Source organism: Miniopterus schreibersii (genome assembly GCF_964146895.1).
Source record: "Miniopterus schreibersii genome assembly, chromosome: 10".
Taxonomy (NCBI): Eukaryota; Metazoa; Chordata; class Mammalia; order Chiroptera; family Miniopteridae; genus Miniopterus; species Miniopterus schreibersii.
The window spans coordinates 71,055,101-71,072,559 of NC_138110.1; the positions used below are offsets into that span (position 1 = coordinate 71,055,101).

The 17,459-nt window shown below is 35.6% G+C and overlaps 1 protein-coding gene across 9 annotated transcripts in view; it reads right to left on the minus strand.

Annotated features, from left to right (window-relative positions):
* TASP1 (taspase 1) overlaps positions 1 to 17,459 on the minus strand; it is a 271,602-nt gene that overhangs the window by 221,589 nt on the left and 32,554 nt on the right. For all 9 annotated transcript variants that reach the window (XR_013999595.1, XR_013999596.1, XM_081148213.1 and 6 more), the window contains 3 exons: positions 16,854 to 16,974; positions 12,162 to 12,246; positions 1,786 to 1,865 (listed from right to left, as the gene is read on the minus strand). Coding sequence is in view for 7 of the 9 variants with exons in the window: in XM_081148213.1 (XP_081004339.1) it covers positions 1,786 to 1,865; positions 12,162 to 12,246; positions 16,854 to 16,974 (286 nt within the window). In the remaining 2 variants the exon portion in view is untranslated. The remainder of the gene's footprint in view (positions 1 to 1,785; positions 1,866 to 12,161; positions 12,247 to 16,853; positions 16,975 to 17,459) is intronic.

Below are 17,459 nucleotides of genomic sequence, written 5' to 3' on the forward strand. Positions count from 1 at the left end.
TCTGATCCCAGTCGGGGCACACACAGGAGGAGACTGATGGATGTTTCTCTCTCACATCAATGTTTCTCCCTCTTTCCCCTCTCCCTCTCTCTCTAAAATCAATAAAAACATATCCTCGGGTAAGGATTTAAAAATAAAATAAAAACAAAATGGAACTAGGAGATGACCTAATTTGTTTGCTTGATATACAAACTCTACAATAAGTTCCATTGGGAAGATTTTAAGGCAAAATGAGGGACAGGGACCGTGAGAATTAGAGCTCTCCTACTCCCTGCTTCCCTGCCACACACACATTTCTCTTCCCTCCAGCTTCCCTATATTAAACTTTCAGTTACATGAATATTCATTTTGAATATAATATTATTAAGAGCTGATCCTTATTATATACTTGCTATGATACACAATAACTTCTTTTTTATACTACTTGGTTTCCTTGGAGTTAAGGATTCCTCATTTTATCATTTGATTATTTAAATTATATTCATAGATTACATTGATCAAAAACAAAATTTTAACTAAAATAACTAGTAGTATATGTTTTAAGTATTTGTCTTTTTATACATAAATATGTACCTGTAATTTTTTAAAGACACATATTTACATATTTACAACTCATTTTCCACTTTTTTCAGCCATTAGTTTTAATCACTATCAGACATTAGTCTCGACATCAATTTCTAATTACTTAAGAACATAAGAATATATGATAATTTATTTACTTACATTCCTTTGTGATGGACATAAGATATTTTCAAATTGTTTTATATTCTTAATGCTCATGGAGCACCCTTCTATATAAATCTTTGTATCTTTAATGACGAGCTCCTAGAAGCAGAATAAGTTTAAGGCTCTTGATCTATACTACTTAGCTATCCTCCAAAATTTCTGCTAATTTACACTTGTACCTATGATATATGATGTTCAATTTACCACACACCTATCAGTAATAATATAATATTTTTAACTCTTTCACAAAGACAGTACAAATTTAACATGTACTCACTTTAATATAAATTTCCCTACTAGTTATATTACCTACTTATGACTTTTGACCATTTTTCTTTTGGGGTATTACAAGTATTTGTGTGGTTTTTAATTTAGTAAACCTTTTCATAGATTAAGAATATGTATCCTTTTGTCATATTTATGATAGGTGTTTTTTCAGTCTTAACTCCCACAAAGTAACTTTTGTTTTTCCTTCTCTTGCATTTGGTAGGTAGAAAGGCCTTCATCAGCTCAGGAACAGTTAAATAATGATCTATGTTTTCTTCTCTCTCTCTGAGGGGATGGTATTATGGTTTTATTGTTAGTAATTATTTTATGCAACCTAAAAGGAATCCTTTATCAATAAAAGCATGAGAAAGCAATGCAGGGCCCTGGCCGGTGTGGCTCAGTTGGTTGGGGGTTGTCCCATGCACCAAAAGGTTGCTGGTTCAATTCCCAGACAGGACACATGCCAGGGTTGCGGGCTCAGTTCCAGGGAGGGGGCGTGCAGGAGGCGGCCGAATGATGTCCTGCTCTCACATGGATGTTTCTTTTGCTCTCTCCCTCTCCCTTCCTTTCTCTCTAAAAATCAAAAAAATTATTAAAAAAATAAAAAAGAAAGCAAGCTCAGGAATATAAACATGGCTTAAAAGCAAATAACTTTCTATGTGTCTTTTAACTAGAAATATTTCAACATATCAGCTTTCTTCCTTAAATATCAGTACTATCTGGGTCAAAAGCAATGTAACACTCTCAGGTATATATGCTAATATAGCTTAATTTTGAAAAGTTTTTACTCACTTGTGGTCATGATGTTAGGAGGGCAAGAGGGTATTCCATGATCTACTGCCCATCTGTAGGCTCCTTCTCCAACTAAAAAGCTAACAACAGAAAAATTATTCTTTTAAAACTTCCCAGTGTCATCTTCTCCTACATATTCAATAAAGTAATATAGTAAGGCAATTGAAAAAAATAAAAAGCTTTGCATAAAGATATAATTCTAGATTTCTTCAAAATAATAATATGGCTATATGCCAAAAAAATTCTTTAAAAATTTTCCCAAGTTAGAAATTTTACAATTAGAAATGCTACCATTTCATTTGCAATAACTAATAACTAAAATCCGACATAACAAGTAAAAAGCTGATTTCCCAAAGGAAACTACTAAAATTTATCTTGGACCAACACAGTTACCAGTTTACATCACAAAATCTATCTAATCTGGTTAAGTGAATGTCTTCAGATAGGTTATTCTTACCTAATATAATACCTGGCATAACTCAAAATGAGAGGGAACATCTAGAAATGCCCCAAAACAATGAAATGTGCTTACATTTCTAAGCCTTGATGCAACAAAAATATATACCTGACCCTCGGAATCATTTATACTGTGGTAAGTACTGTGATATCCCAAAGTAATTTTTAAGCCCCAAACTGCATATTTTAACATAACAAAGTAAATAAAAGAATACTGTTAGCCACCTACAAAAGACTTATTTTCAAACGTTTCAAATAGCATGCAGGATAATTAACCACCCCATTTTCTAACACATAATAGCAAGCAGTTACCATTATAATCAGTCACTTCATCTCCTTCCATAGCCAACTTCTTAAAGATCTCAGCCAGCTAGTAATGGATTCCTTGAACAAGTGCCTACTCATTAGTTTCCTGTTCCCTATTTTTTGTTTCTATTCTTCTAATCATTCCAACACTAAAAACTCAAAGCAATACATATTGAAGTCTTTAGATTCGATTGTTAATAAGGAGATCAGTGACAGACTGGCAAAACAAAATCTAAGTAGACACTCAGAAACATATCCAAATGGTTCCAATGAAAAACTAAACGGTTAAGCTCAATAACTGTTTTCCAATGTACATAAAGGTGGGGATGGAGGGGGCATTGAAAAAAGGGGAGAGAAAGAGGGCCAACAAGAATAAACAACTTTAAAAAAATCCTAAAGGACTCTGAAAGTACAAAACAGTTTCTCCTATTCTTGTATCAAATGAAAAACACTGCAAAGGAACTGCAAAGGAAAGCTGCCACATAAAGTTCAAGCGGAAGAACAGCTGGAGTTGGAACTTGGATGTGAGCTGAACTGTCTTGATGGCATTTTTAGCACTTCCTTCTTCTAGAAACAGAATTTGATATAAGAAATGACTTCTCTTCATGCATAGGTGTAAAAGAGATGCTGAAATAGTAAACTAAACAATCAGGACAGGAGTTTGGAGCTGAATTCTCAGCAGGCCCATAGATCATTTTGGGTTCAATCCCAGTATCTAGAATCAGTGGCATTTTACAAAATATTCTTAGTTTTATCTTCCACTTCTTAATCACTCATACGTTTGATTCTAAATAAAATCAGCTTGCCACTGTCTGCTATCCAAGTTTTTAAGTAATTTAGGCATTTTACAATATTCATAAGAAGTAAATATTTGGATGCCATCTAATAAATAAGAATACTGAATATCAGACCTTAAATTATGACCAAAAATTACTTGTCTAATAGTTCATCATCACACAAAATAGAATCACTGCTTTTGAAATCACTTAAAGATTCTGTAAAGATACATAAGCTTTTGGAAGGAAAAAAAAACTATACTAGAAATGCCCCAAAACATGTCAAAAAATGACTTTCCAGAATATTAAATGCAGTACCAATTCAAACCTCTCCGTCTTCTGACTCTCCAAGGAGAAAGCTTTTAGAAAAGTTTCACATCAATCAAGTTAGAAAAATCCTAACTTGACACTGCCTTTACAATATATCCAAAATATGACCACTTCTCACCACCTCCACTGCTGACACCTTGGTCTGAGCCACCACCACCTGTTATCTGGATTGTTGAAAAGGCCTCACTATTTTCATACTTGTCTTGCTCTGCTCCCCAGCCCAGTATATTCTCACCAGCCACTGACATCCTTGTAAAACACGTCAGATAATGACATTCCTCTTCTCAAAAACTGCAAAACCTCTCATGAGAACTCTACTGTAAAAACTAACGTTTTCACAAGAATCTACAAACTCTCCCAAGTGATCTGATCCTTTCTGCCCCTCACCTCATCTCTTATTCCTGTTGCCTGCCGGCTAATTTTACTCCAGCCTCTAGAGAAAACTCAAACATGCCATGGGGGCTCCTGTCTCAGGGCCTTCATCCTCACTGTACTCTCTACCAGGCTACCAAAGGCCAAGTTCCCCATCTGCTCCAGTATCTGTGCTTGACAAGACCTATTTAAAACTGCACCGCAACATGCTGCACTCCCCTTCCAATACTTCCAACCCCTCTCATTCCATTTTCACATTTCTTTTTTCCACCTTCTACCATATCATACACTTTACATATTATATATATTGTTTATTTCCATCTTTCCTAAATAAAGTGTAAGCTTCATAAAGTGGGAATCTGTGTTTTCCCTGATATATCCCAAGCATTTAGAACAGTGCCTAAAGCACACTAAGCATTAAAGATATTAATGCTTACAAGATATTAAAAAAATAGCCCAGCCGGGCGTGGCTCAGCGGTTGAGCGTCGACCTAGGATCCAGGCAATCAGGGTTCGATTCCCGGTCAGGGCACATGCCCAGGTTGCGGGCTCAATCCCCAATGACTCTCTCATCATTGGTGTTTCTATCTCTCTCTCCCTCTGCTGCCCTCTCTCTGAAATCAATAAAGATATATAAAAAAAAAAATTTTTTTTTAAAGATATTAAAAAAATAATAAACTAGGGTATCAAAATTCCCTAATGGACAATATTTCCTTTTGTTAAACCCATCTTAATTTACATTAAAGCAAGTCTAAAGTGATATGAAACAAAAAGCAACAACACTCTAGGGAGACCAACCTTGAAGTGGGATAATTAACACCTTCATTAAGCTGAGCTGCAGGTGCTGCTGCAAGTGCTAACACAGCCCAGGTGCCCAGGAAGGGCTATCTGGGCAAATACAGTGACACGAATTACAATATTATGGATGAGAACCACCCATTTTTAAAGAACCAAGACTCCCTAATCAGTCTATAATCATGTATCGTAGTGATTCAGAAAGCTCTCAAGAATGCTCAGGGACCCGGATAATCAAATTCTTTCTTAGGTGAAAAAGATAACAGAAGAAAACGATAGCTGCTTCTTTGGACTTAGAAACTGATTTCCATTTTTTTAATCGAGCTTTTCTTTGTTCATCATAAATACACAAAATTGAGGGAAGACAAATTAGTGGCTATTGATTAAATAAAGATTACAGACACAAAAAGTGAAAATAAAGGAGAACTTGCTGTATCTGGAAATAACATAACAACCAAATTAAAAAATAAAAATTAACTCTTAAAAATTTTTTATTACAAATGTTTTCACACCTAGTGCAATGAACCAAATGGATCATCAACCTATTTCATCAATTATTTAACACACTGCTAATCTCATTTATTTGTAACTCCGCCCAAATTATTTTGAAGCAAATCCCAAATATCACAGAATTTCAAATATAAATATTTTGCATACATCTCAAAAAATGATTTTTTAAAAAACATAACCACAACATAATCAACTGACACCTAAAAAGTTTTAACAATAAATCCCTAGACGCAAAATATAGCCAATCAATGTTCACATATCCCTGATTGTCTTACAAAATTTTGCTATTATTTTTATTTTGTTTTTTAAACTGTTTGATTTGAATGGAATCCAGCTAAATCTATACCTTCTGATTAATTGATAGGTCTCTTATGTTTCTTTTAATCTTTAGGCTTTCAAGTTTTCTTTTCACATTTATACAACAAAAGTAATATAATCAAAAATTTTAATAAATTTATAAACTACAATATATTAACTAGTATTTTTAAAGAAACAGTACACTAGGAAACTCGGAGAATTGGGCTTTTTTTAAACCATGGCAAGTATACAGTGAATTTTGTAAAAGATTCCTGCTTCTGAACAAGATGAAGTAACAAGGAACAAATTTACACTCTTGCCTGGAACCAATGAAAAAAAAGTCAGACAAAACATAGAAAACAACAGTTTTTAAACATTAGATAGTAGGCAACGTAGAACAGTGATCCTTGAGAGAAAGGAGACAAACAAGGTAAACCCTTGGACTGTTCCAGCTTACTGCCTGGAGTTTCCAGGGCACAGCACTAGAAGGTTAATTCAGGAAGAGCCTGGCAGTCTCTCTGAATTGGGCATCCAAAGAAGCCAACCAAGGTAGCCACAGTTCAGAGAGCAAAGTACCAGAGAGGAGATAGCTGCACAGAGAAGGGACTCCAGAGATCTGTAGAGTTCCCTTCTAGTCTTCAGCTGAGTAGAGATCAGTGTGTTTGTAAAAGGAAATTACCCAGAGCATAGGAAAGAACAATGTGAAAGTTTTAGAAGAAACAGTCCCCTAGTCCACACAGCCAGAAACAGCTCCTGTTCCCACCAGTCAAAGCAAAAAAAACTTCATTCTAGGTACATCTGTTATAGTACTTAGAAGGGTTTGGCCTGGATAGCAGAGCAAAATTAACTCAAGGCTAAATGCTTCCCTAGTTGCATGTAACAAAGTATAAAGCAAGACCAGAAAAGATGAAACTGCCTCTCAATAAGTTAACCACATCCTAGAATGAAGCTGAAGAATATTTGTTAAAATACTAAAATAACCAGCACCAAATAAGGTAAAACTCACAATGTCTGGAATCCAATAAAAAATTACCAAGCATTCAAAGAAGCATGAAAATGTAATCTATAATGAGGAGAGAAATCATTCTATTGAAAAGTACCCAAAAATAGTAAAGATGATAAATTAATAAACAAAGATATTAAAACAGTTATAGCTACAGGAAAGATTAAACATATTAAGTAGATACATGAATGACAGTTTTTTAAAGATGCAAGTCAAACTTCTGGAAGATAAAAAAAACTACAATGTCAGAAATGAAAAATAAATTGGATGAGATTAACAGGTATAGAGGGTCCCAAACAAGATATTGCAGAAAAATAATTACTAAACTTGAAAACAGCAATGAAAACTATTCAAAATGAAACAAAGAGAAAAATGAATGGAAGAAGTAAACAAATTATCGGTGATCTATAGGACTACTACAAGAGGTCAAATAGATGTGTAATTGAAGTCCTAAAGAATAGAAGAGAAGGGAATACCAGCAAAAATACCTGAAGAAGTGATAGCCAAAAGTTTCCCAAATTTGATGAAATATATATCCCTGTATATCCAAAAAGCAAAACAGGCCAATATCTCTCATAAACAAAGATGCAAAAATTCTTTACACTGGACCCTACAGTAAGATACTGGACCCTACAGTAAGACACCTACTACATTAGGCCACTCTACCAAGTCTGGGAGATGTAGCAGTTCTACATAATAATACACAGAAACAAACACAGGAAGGCTGCCAAAATGAGGAGACAAAGAATCATGTCCCAAATGAAAGAACAGAAGAAAACTCAAGAAAAGAACTAAACAAAATAGAGAAAAACAATCTACTAGATGCAGAGTTCAAGATACTGGTTATAAGGATGCTCAATGAATTTAGGGAAAGAGTAGTTGGACTTAAAAAGAACTTCAGCAGCATAAAAAAGGCCAGAAACCATATAAAAGAACATGAAAACCATAAGAAAAAAACAGCCAGAAATGAAGGACACACTAACTAAAATGAAGAATAATTTATAGGAAATCAACAGTAGGGTAGAAGAAACTGAGAATCAAATCAGTAATTTGAAATAAAAGAAGGCAAAAACCACTCAATCAGAAGAGCAAAAAGGAAAAAAAATCCAAAAAAAAATGAAGATAGTATAAGGAGCCTCTGGGACAATGTCAAGCGTACTAACATTCGCATCATTGAGGATAATGGAAGGAGAAGAGTGAAAGCAAGAGATTGAAAACCTATTTGAAAAAATGATGGAAAATTTTCCAAAACTGGTGAAGAAAGTACACATACAAGTCTAGAAAGTGCAGAGAGTGCCCTGGCTGGGTAGCTCAGTTTGTTAGAGCATTGTCCCCATAAACCAAGGTTGTTGGTTCAATCTCCAGTTATGGTACATACACGAATCATCCAATGAATGCATAAATAAGTGGAAAAATCAAATCAGTATTTCTCTCTCCCTTCCTCTCTCTCTTAAATCAATAAAGTTAAAAATAAAAACAGTTCTAGAGACTATAAAAAAAAAGAAAGTGCAGAGAGTCCCAAAAAAGATGAACCCAAAGGGGCCCACAAGAAGACACATCATAATTAAAATGCCAAAGGTTAAAGACAAGGAGAAAATCTTAAATGCAGCAGGAGAAAAGCAATTAGTTACTTACAAGGGAGCTCCCATAACAGTGTCAGCTGATTTCTCAACAGAAACTTTGCAGGCCAAGAAGGAACTGGCAAGAAATATTTAGAAAAGCAAGGACCCAAAACCAAGATTACTCTACCCAACAAAGCTATCATTGAGACTCGAAGGACATATAAAGAGCTTCCCAGACAAGGAAAAGCTAAAGGAGTTCATCACCACCAAACCAACATTACATGAAAAGATAAAGGGTCTTCTTAAAAGAAGAATAAATTAATCTAAATAAATAAATATAAATAAATAAATAAAAAAGCAGAACAGAAAAAGAAAAAAACAGGGGGGCTTCCTCAATATAAAAAAGAACATCTATGACAAATCTATAGCAACCATCATACTTAACAGTAAAAGACCAAATGCTACTTCCCTAAGATCACAAACAAGGCAAGAATGTCCACTTTCACACTTCTAGTCTATAGTGTGTTGGAGGTCATACCCTATCTAGTGTAATAAAGAAAAAGAAATTGCCCGGCCAGGTGTGAGTGGTTGAGCATCAACCTAGGATCCAGGAGATCGTGGTTTGATTCCCGGTCAGGGCACATGCCCAGGGTGCAGGCTCGATCCCCAGTGGGGATGTGCAGGAGGCAGCCAATCAATGACTCTCATCATTGATGTTTCTCTCTCTCCCTCTCCCTTCCTCTCTCTGAAATCAATAAAGATATATTTAAAAAATAAAAAAATGAAAGGAAGGGAGGAAGGAGAAATTAATTAAAGGAATCAAGATTAGAATAGAAATAAAACTAGATCCCCAGAAGACAAGACTATCCACGTAGAAAATCTTATGGAATCTATAAAAGTGGTAATAGAACAAATGAATTTAGCAGATTCCTAGGATAGAATGTCACTATAATAAAATCAATCATATTTCTATATATTGGCAATAAACTATTGAAAATTAATATTTTTAAAATATGCAATTTATCATAGCATCAAAAAGAATGAAATGCTCAAGTAAAAACTGGATAAAATCTGTAAAAGACCTGTACAGTGAAAACTATAAAACACTGTGCAAAGAGGTTAAAGAAATTCTTAGTAAATGAATATGTTGCAATCCTAATCAAAACTCTAGCAGCTATTTATAGAAGTTGAAAAGCTAATTCTAAAATTCATATGGAAATGGAAATGCCTAAAATAGTCAAAACAATCTGAAAACAAAGAACAAAGCTGAAGAACTAAATACATGAGAAAATCAGATAGCTAGTTCCAAACAAGTGTAGCATCATTATATGACATCATTTTAACAGAAAAATGGCCATCACTTTTTATATTTCGTTTGTAAAATATAAAAATATCACACATGTCCCCTTTGATAATTGGCTTATCTTTTTCCGTTCTTCCTCCTTCCCAAAGGTAATCACAGTGAGTTTGGTAACCTTTCCAGACCTTTTTTGTACATCTATGTACATATATGTAGCCTTAGAAAATTATAGTATTATATGTGATGTTACTATGAAGGAACATATGAGAATAAAAAGAGCTTCAATTCAGGACAACTACTATCTAGGGGCAGGGGCAATGATAGGGTGAGGGTAAGGGTGTAGGACAGACAGAGGGAAGGGTAAGGATGCCATTAGAAAGGGTTCAGTCTAGTCGGCTTCAAATCTTTTGGTAATGTTTCATTTCCTAACCTGGGTGGTAGGAAACAGGTATTCACCACATTATTTTGTAATTTTTTAAGAAAATGCTAGTTAAACTGAACATATTCAGCAACTTAGAGATCTATCCATGTTACTATATAATAAATGTTTCTCTCTTTTATGCTGCAGAGTATTTAATAATACAACTAGAAAATAGTTTACTTAGCCACTGATGGACACTTGTGGACAGTTTTATTCACAAGCAACGCTGCTGTAGCCTTCTTTTGCTGTACAAGCTTTCCTGCGTACATGCGAAGGTGTTCTGTCTTAAGATGTAATTGCTGGAGTACATGCATTCTCAATTTTTTACATTAATAAATAATGTCAAAATGTCTCTCAACAAGCTATATCAATTTATGTTCCCACCACTAGTAAAACAAAAAACCTATTTTTCCACACCCTCAACAATGCTGGATATTATTAGTCTTTGTTAATTTTTCTACTTTAAATAAGGTGAAAATATCATCTCATTTGAATTCACAATTCCTTGATTAATATTATGATTGAGCACCTTTTTGTGTATTTACATGCCATCAATATTTTCTATTCTATAAGCTGTCCATTTGTATCATGTCTTTTTAACTTTATCGTTGAAAGTATTACAGATGTCCCGTTTTTTCTCCCACTGATCCCTTCCTACCGCACATTGACCCTACCCCCACCACCCTACTCCTCAACCTTCCCCATACCCATGTCTATGTCCATGGGTTATGCTTATAAACATAAAAGTTCTTCGATTAATCTCTCCCCACCCACTCTCCCATCCCCACCTTCCCTCTGAGATCCGGTGCCTGGTGCCCTCGACAACAAGTCCTCCTCTACAACCCTGTATGGCGAGAGCTACCTGTGAGGCCCTCATGGAGAGCCCTGACCAAACACCCCCTCCCCAAAGCCTCTAGGAGGGTCTGGGGGAGCCTCCCTGGTCCTGCTCCTCTGACTCTGTATCTATGCAAAGTACTCTCAGTCCTTTCTGGGGGGTGGGTGGGGTGGGCAGGGAGGGGCTGGGGCAGGCTCTGGCCTCTCTCTGTCAGTTGGCCAGGAGGTTCTCTCCCCCTCCCCCTTGATAGGGGTAAGGGAGACTTTTTATTTGTATCCTTTATCCATTTTTAGAACTTTGGTCATCTTTTTCTTATTGGTATTTTATACTTCTTAAACACTGTGGTAATAATTAAACACATATTAGAGATGATCTCAATAAATCATATTTGTAATCCCTTAACCCTTGCTTTATTGAAAACAAATATTAAAAATTAATATTTATTTGAAAATTTTGTAGTCAACCTTTCTAGTACCACAATTAAACACTTAAGAAGTATATGATAAAAAGAATACCTTTAATTAACTTAGGTAAAAGGTTTCAAGATTTTTCAAAACTATATTAATTTATTTTCTATGACAGTCAAATAAAGTGATTCCTAGAGTACTGTTGTCACAACTTCCAACACAGAACATTAATGTAAACTTCACAGGCAGGCATGCTGAACACACACTGAGGATGAGACAGCACTGAGGCCTGTTTGTTAAATAATGTCAGGCATGCAAGCAGGATGGTGGTTATGTTTTGCAAACAAACGAATTTATAGAACTATCTGAGGGTAAAACAGGGTGTCGAGGACTGGCTTTAAAATACTAGAGAAAAAAGAGATGCATGAAATAGCTGAAGAGCAAAAGCAGTGCTAATTACTGGAGCTGGATGGGAGGTTCTTAAGGGCTCTTTCCAGTGTTCTCTCTACTTTTATACCCATTTGAAAAGTTCGAAGTGTTTTTAATGAAAGTTGAATGTTAATGCTGGAGAAAAGGTTATCTGACTAACCTTAGTGTCACAATGTGTTTCTGCACAAGAGAAAAATTAAGTACTTTTATTCTAAGAACTTCTCAAGATTAAAAATTAGTTTAGACTCTGGACTAGAATGTGCAAGATACTTTTAAAGCTTTATAAAAAAGACTCCAGTTGAGTACTTAGTAATAGCAAAAACATCCCTATAATCAACTACAAAACCAAAAATTAACTCTGATCTCTTTTCTACTTTAATCCATAATATTCTATTCCATCCGGAGTTCTATCAAGCGTACAAAGTGTTCCAAGATCACAGAACAAAGTGAGTCTTCAACTCAAAGGCAAGCTACTGCTGTGTATAACCAACAGCATCAATCCTCTGTGGATAAAAATAGCCTTCACACGCTGCAGGCACCAAAGACCCAGGGAAAGTCAGGCAGAACAAAGTGGTTACCAGGGAGGAATGCGGCCAGCGGAGAGCTTGCCCTTCTGCCCTTCACACAAGAGTCTGTTCGCAACTGAGACTGGGTTCTTGATTCCTATAAAATAAAATTGGCAGAAAATTAAGTCAAAAAAATGTCTTCACCTTTCCCACTCAGTTTTGTGGCAATTTCAATAAAAACAACATTTCAATATCATGGAAAACTCTTCTGTTATACACTAGTAAAAACTCTTAGTTATCATAAAGAATACAGACCAAATAAATACATGGATACCTAGTAAATGCAAGAAAAGAATATAAAACATACCTTCACATGTTTTGTCATACACTACAGCAGCAAAGACTGGATTTGAAATTATACATATTTAAATTAGGGTCCTTTTTAATAGATTTCTGAATAATGGAATAGAAAAATAAACTGAAATGTGGTGCCTACAATCAGAACCACAGATTTGCTCAAAAGAATAAACATGGTTACAAACAGCTTTGAATTTGCCTTGGGGAGGAAAAGTAATGGCCAAATATTTTAAAGCTCACCTGCAAGAGGGACTGAACATAAAGGAAGTCCTGCGAATTAGGTAAGGATGGGGAGAAGAGACCAAGTACAGAGAAGATTGTAACCTAAAGTACAGTTCAGATTGTAACCTAAGTGTGGTTCAGACTGTAACCTAAGTGTGGTTCAGATTGTTCCCAGGAGGGAAAACAGAATGGGAAAAGTGAAAATGGGTGCTTATCTGGGAGGAACGAATGACAGGGCAGTAAGCATTAGTGTAAAAGCCATTATCAGGGTGACAATGATGACAACTATGACGATGATCTAAGGACAGAAGACAGTAACAGTAACTTAGTATCTAATATGTGCCAGGCCTACCGCCAATCCCTTAAATGAAATCAGATTACTTAAATGATGCCTTCACTCTATCACATAAATACAGTTATGAACCCTGTCTCATTACTGAGGAAACATCTGCCCAGAGGGTTAATTCACCTGCTCAAGATCACAGTGCTGAGATTTTAACAGAGGCAGCTAATGCCAGAGATTACACCCTTAACCACTAACATATGGATGGTTCTCAGGACACTACTAATGCAAACAAACAAAAATCAGCAGTGGGATATAAGAGCCTATAAAAACTTCAATTAAGACCACCACAGTGACATAAAATAAAACTGACTACATATTTAGCTTAATACCAAAAACTGTCACACACAAAACATTAGAAATACCAAAGGACAAAAAAGCTCAGATCTCTGAGCTCTTAAAATATATTTCTGGATAAATGATTCAATAGTGTAGATGTTAATAATTGCCAAATTAACTTATAAATTCAAATCTCTTAATTCAAAACTTAAAAAAGATTTCTGATGTATGACAAGCTGACTCTTAAATTCATCAGAAAGAGAAAACTTCGGGAAAAAATTAAGAAGTACTCACCCCAATGAGAAACCATGTGTATTAAAAGCTATCCTAATGAAAAGAGTGTGGTTTGAGTACAAGACAAATATATCAACTGAACAGAGCTAAAGTTCAGACACAGACACGTGTGAATATGGATATTTAATACATGATGTAGATAGTTTGTCAAATGCGTAGGCCAAGGATAGGGTATAGATGAGAGGCAGAAAGAACACAGAGTGCTGGGAGTCAGACTACTTTATAATTGTCCCAGCTATCAATTCGGTTCTCAGTTACAAATTCACCCTTTGTTGCCTGATCCATAAAAATGGAAAAGTGCCCTTTAAATGTTCCCTTTGCCAGCTGGCACACTGATACACTTTGTCAGTAGAGGGCACTGGTGACACGTTGCAGGAGGAAGGATGGCTTGCTAGCCAGGCTCCCGGAGAGCACCAGTCTTCCTCCACGATCTGGCCCCTGTGGTAGTCTCCAGTGCTAAGTGACTGCAGGGTGCAGTTCTCTGCAGCATTTGGCCACATGTTTTCCCCAGCTCCTGATTAAGGCCACAGCAGCACAGCTGACAGCCCCAGAAAGAACAGGACTGTACCCAGCTCAAGTCACTGATCCCCACATCTTCTCCTCAGCCCCACAGGTACACATGGCAAAATGTCCTATCTGGTTGACTGTCTCATGAACCAAAAGCCCAGTTGTTATCCTGTGCAACAGAGGTTTAATCACCATGGCTTCCTGACCTCTGTATGCCCACCCACCAGGTTAAGCTCACCTGAGCCCCCCAAGATTGTTCCTGCTCTCACGGTGACTATGGCCCGGGTTCCCCAGCGACTTCTCTGCCTGACAGTTAGCAGGCTGCAACCATACCTTCTGTAAGTTTACCCTTCCTTGGGTACTCTTCTGCCCTGGAATACACTTTGAGTTTTCTTCCAGTCTTTATACAGCTGCTGTCCTAGCACTGTGTGGTAGTTCTTTATACGAAACTTCTCGTGTTTAAACCACTGCGTGGTTTCTGTCTCTGAGTTGGACCCCAACTGATACAGTGACCTTGGACATATTACTAAATCTCTCCTGCGTCTCAGTTTCCTCAGCTGTAAAACAGGAAAAACGACTGACCTCATGTTGCTGTGAGAACTAAATGATTTAATATATATAAAGTACTGGTTAAAAATGCACAGTATGTAAGTTACCCAATAAATGGTAATTATTACTGTTGTTATTCAATAAATTACGTAGGGGTAATTTGCTGGTCATTTCAGAAAAATAAACAATGCATTCGAGAGTTAAATAAAAATGTATTATACATGTATCAGAAGAAAATATAGGTGACCATACTTGTAATTATGAGAGAAACCTTAAAAAATGCAAAATACAAAAGCCACAAAAGAGAAAGTAATAAGTCTGACAAATAAAAATTTTAAATTCCAGTATGATAAAGCACATTATAAATAGAGTTTTAAAAGGCAAGCCACACAGGAGGTATACACAATTCATAGAAAAATGTTAATGGCCTTTAAGCATATGAAACTTCATTGAATACCAATAAAATTTTATAATAAAAGAAAAGAAAATTAAACCTAATTGAAATGCCCGTTCCTACCTGTCACACAAATCAGAACGGATACAGAATATTGGAACAAATGAATAATCATATAGACCTAACTGACAGGTAGAACACAGACCCGACAACTGCAGAATACATATTCTTTTCAAGTTCACATGGAATATTTATCAAAACACACCATAATCTGGGCCATAAAGCAAGTCTCAAAAAGCTTTAAGGGTTTGGAATCTTACAGCATATGTTCTCTGACCACAGTGAAATTAAACTAGAAATCAATAACGAAAGCTAACTAAAATGTCTTTAGGCAAATAAATTTGAACACTTACATGAGAAAGACAAATTCCTTAAAAAACACAAACGAGAAAAAGAAAATACAGTCTTATAACCGTTAAAGAAATTGGATCCCGTTTTTAAAAACTTCCCACAAAAACTCCACTACTAATTTAGAATAACTAATGAATTCCTCCAAACAATTAAAAAGAAATCATTCCAATCATACACAAACTCTTTCAAAGATCAGAGGGGAAAAAATCCTTAGCTCATTCTATGAGGCCAGCCATACCATGATTCCAAAACCTGAAAAGAATATTATAAGAAAGAAAAATTAAAGCCTATCTATTATGCAGTCATAGATGTCAAAAATATTGACATCAGCAAAATATAAAAAAATAAAAACTTACGACCAAGAAGATTTTATGCCAAGAATGGAATATAAATTTTATCACATTTAACAAAATAAAGCAGAAAATTTCATATCTCAGTAGATGCAGAAAAGCACTTAATGATATTCAATACCCATTTATAACAAGAACTATCAGCAAGCTAAGACTAGAAGAAAACATTCTCAATGTGATAAAGAGCATCTATGAAAATCCTACAACTAGCAGCATCCAGAAGGTGAAATATTTAATGTCCTCCCTATAAATAGGGGAAAAGCAAGGATGGACACTATTACCACCTACATTCAACACTGCTATGAATGTCATAGCCAGTATAATAATGCAAGAAAAAAAATTAAAAATTTAAACAATGGAAAGAAAAAAGCAAAACTGCCATGCCCAGCTGGGAGTGGCTCAGCCGTTGAGCACTGACCTAGGATCCAGGTGATCGTGGTTCAATTCCCGGTCAGGGCACATGCCCGGGTTGCGGGCTTGATCAATGACTCTCTCCTCATTGATGTTTCAACTCTCTCTCTCCCTCTCCCTTCCTCTCTGTGAAATCAAGAAAGATTTTTTTTTTTTTAAATGCCATGATTCGCAGGTGATATAATCGTGTATGTAGAAATTCCACAGGAACCTATTTTTTTTTAACTCTAATATGCACTGAGAAACCAAAAACTTCATGGGACTCACTTTCTGGGGATATTCACTTTATAGAGGCAGTCTGGAACAGAACCCACAATATTTCCGAGGTAGACTTGTATGTCATTTGAATTTTTTAACAATAAAAATATATTATTTCAAATAATTGTAAAATTAATGGACTATGCTAACACACTTTAAATGTCTCTAATCTCTCGAGGGGATGGGGGAGAGTGATCAAACTCTAACTAAGACTATCTGTAGCTAAAATTTCATGTTTTAAATTCAGTAAAAGAAAAAAAAGAATGTTTGTTTTCAATGCTATTCCAAGCAAGAATGGTGGAAAAACTGGACTCAGTCTTTAGGTGGCATGGAATGGTAATATTCAGTTTTGTAAAGAACAGCGATAGTGTGTTATAGTGTCCACATACCACTCAGTGCTCCAACAGCTCCAAAATTTAAGGATTTTCCATCCATAATGCTGGCATCACACTCAATTTCACCCAAGAGATTTAGATTAGATCCCATTCCTGCATTTGTAAAAGGAGAATCCTAAAAGATAAAAACAAAAAAATTAAAATACCTTTAGTCTTTTTTTTTAATTTATCTTTATTGTTGAAGAATATTTAATATCAATCCTTCATAAAACTGTTCCATGAACTAGAGAGGGAAAGAACACGACCCAATTCATTATATGATAGCAACACTACTGGGACAAAACAAAAGAAACACATCATGAGGAAAGAAAACTACAGACCAAAATACCTTATGAATATTGGCACCGAAAATCCTCAAGGAAATAGTAGCCAATCAAATGCAACAAAAAAAATGAAAGGATTAAATACCATGAAAAAGAGGGAGGCCAGAGAGTAAGTTTGGTTTAATATCTGAAACTCAATGTAATTCACCACATTAATAAAGGAACAAAAAACAAAAAACAAAACACCGTGATCATGTAAACAGAGAAAAAGACTTTGACAAATTCCAATATCCTTTCATGGGGGGGGGGGGTGGGGGGGGAATTCAACAAAGTAAAA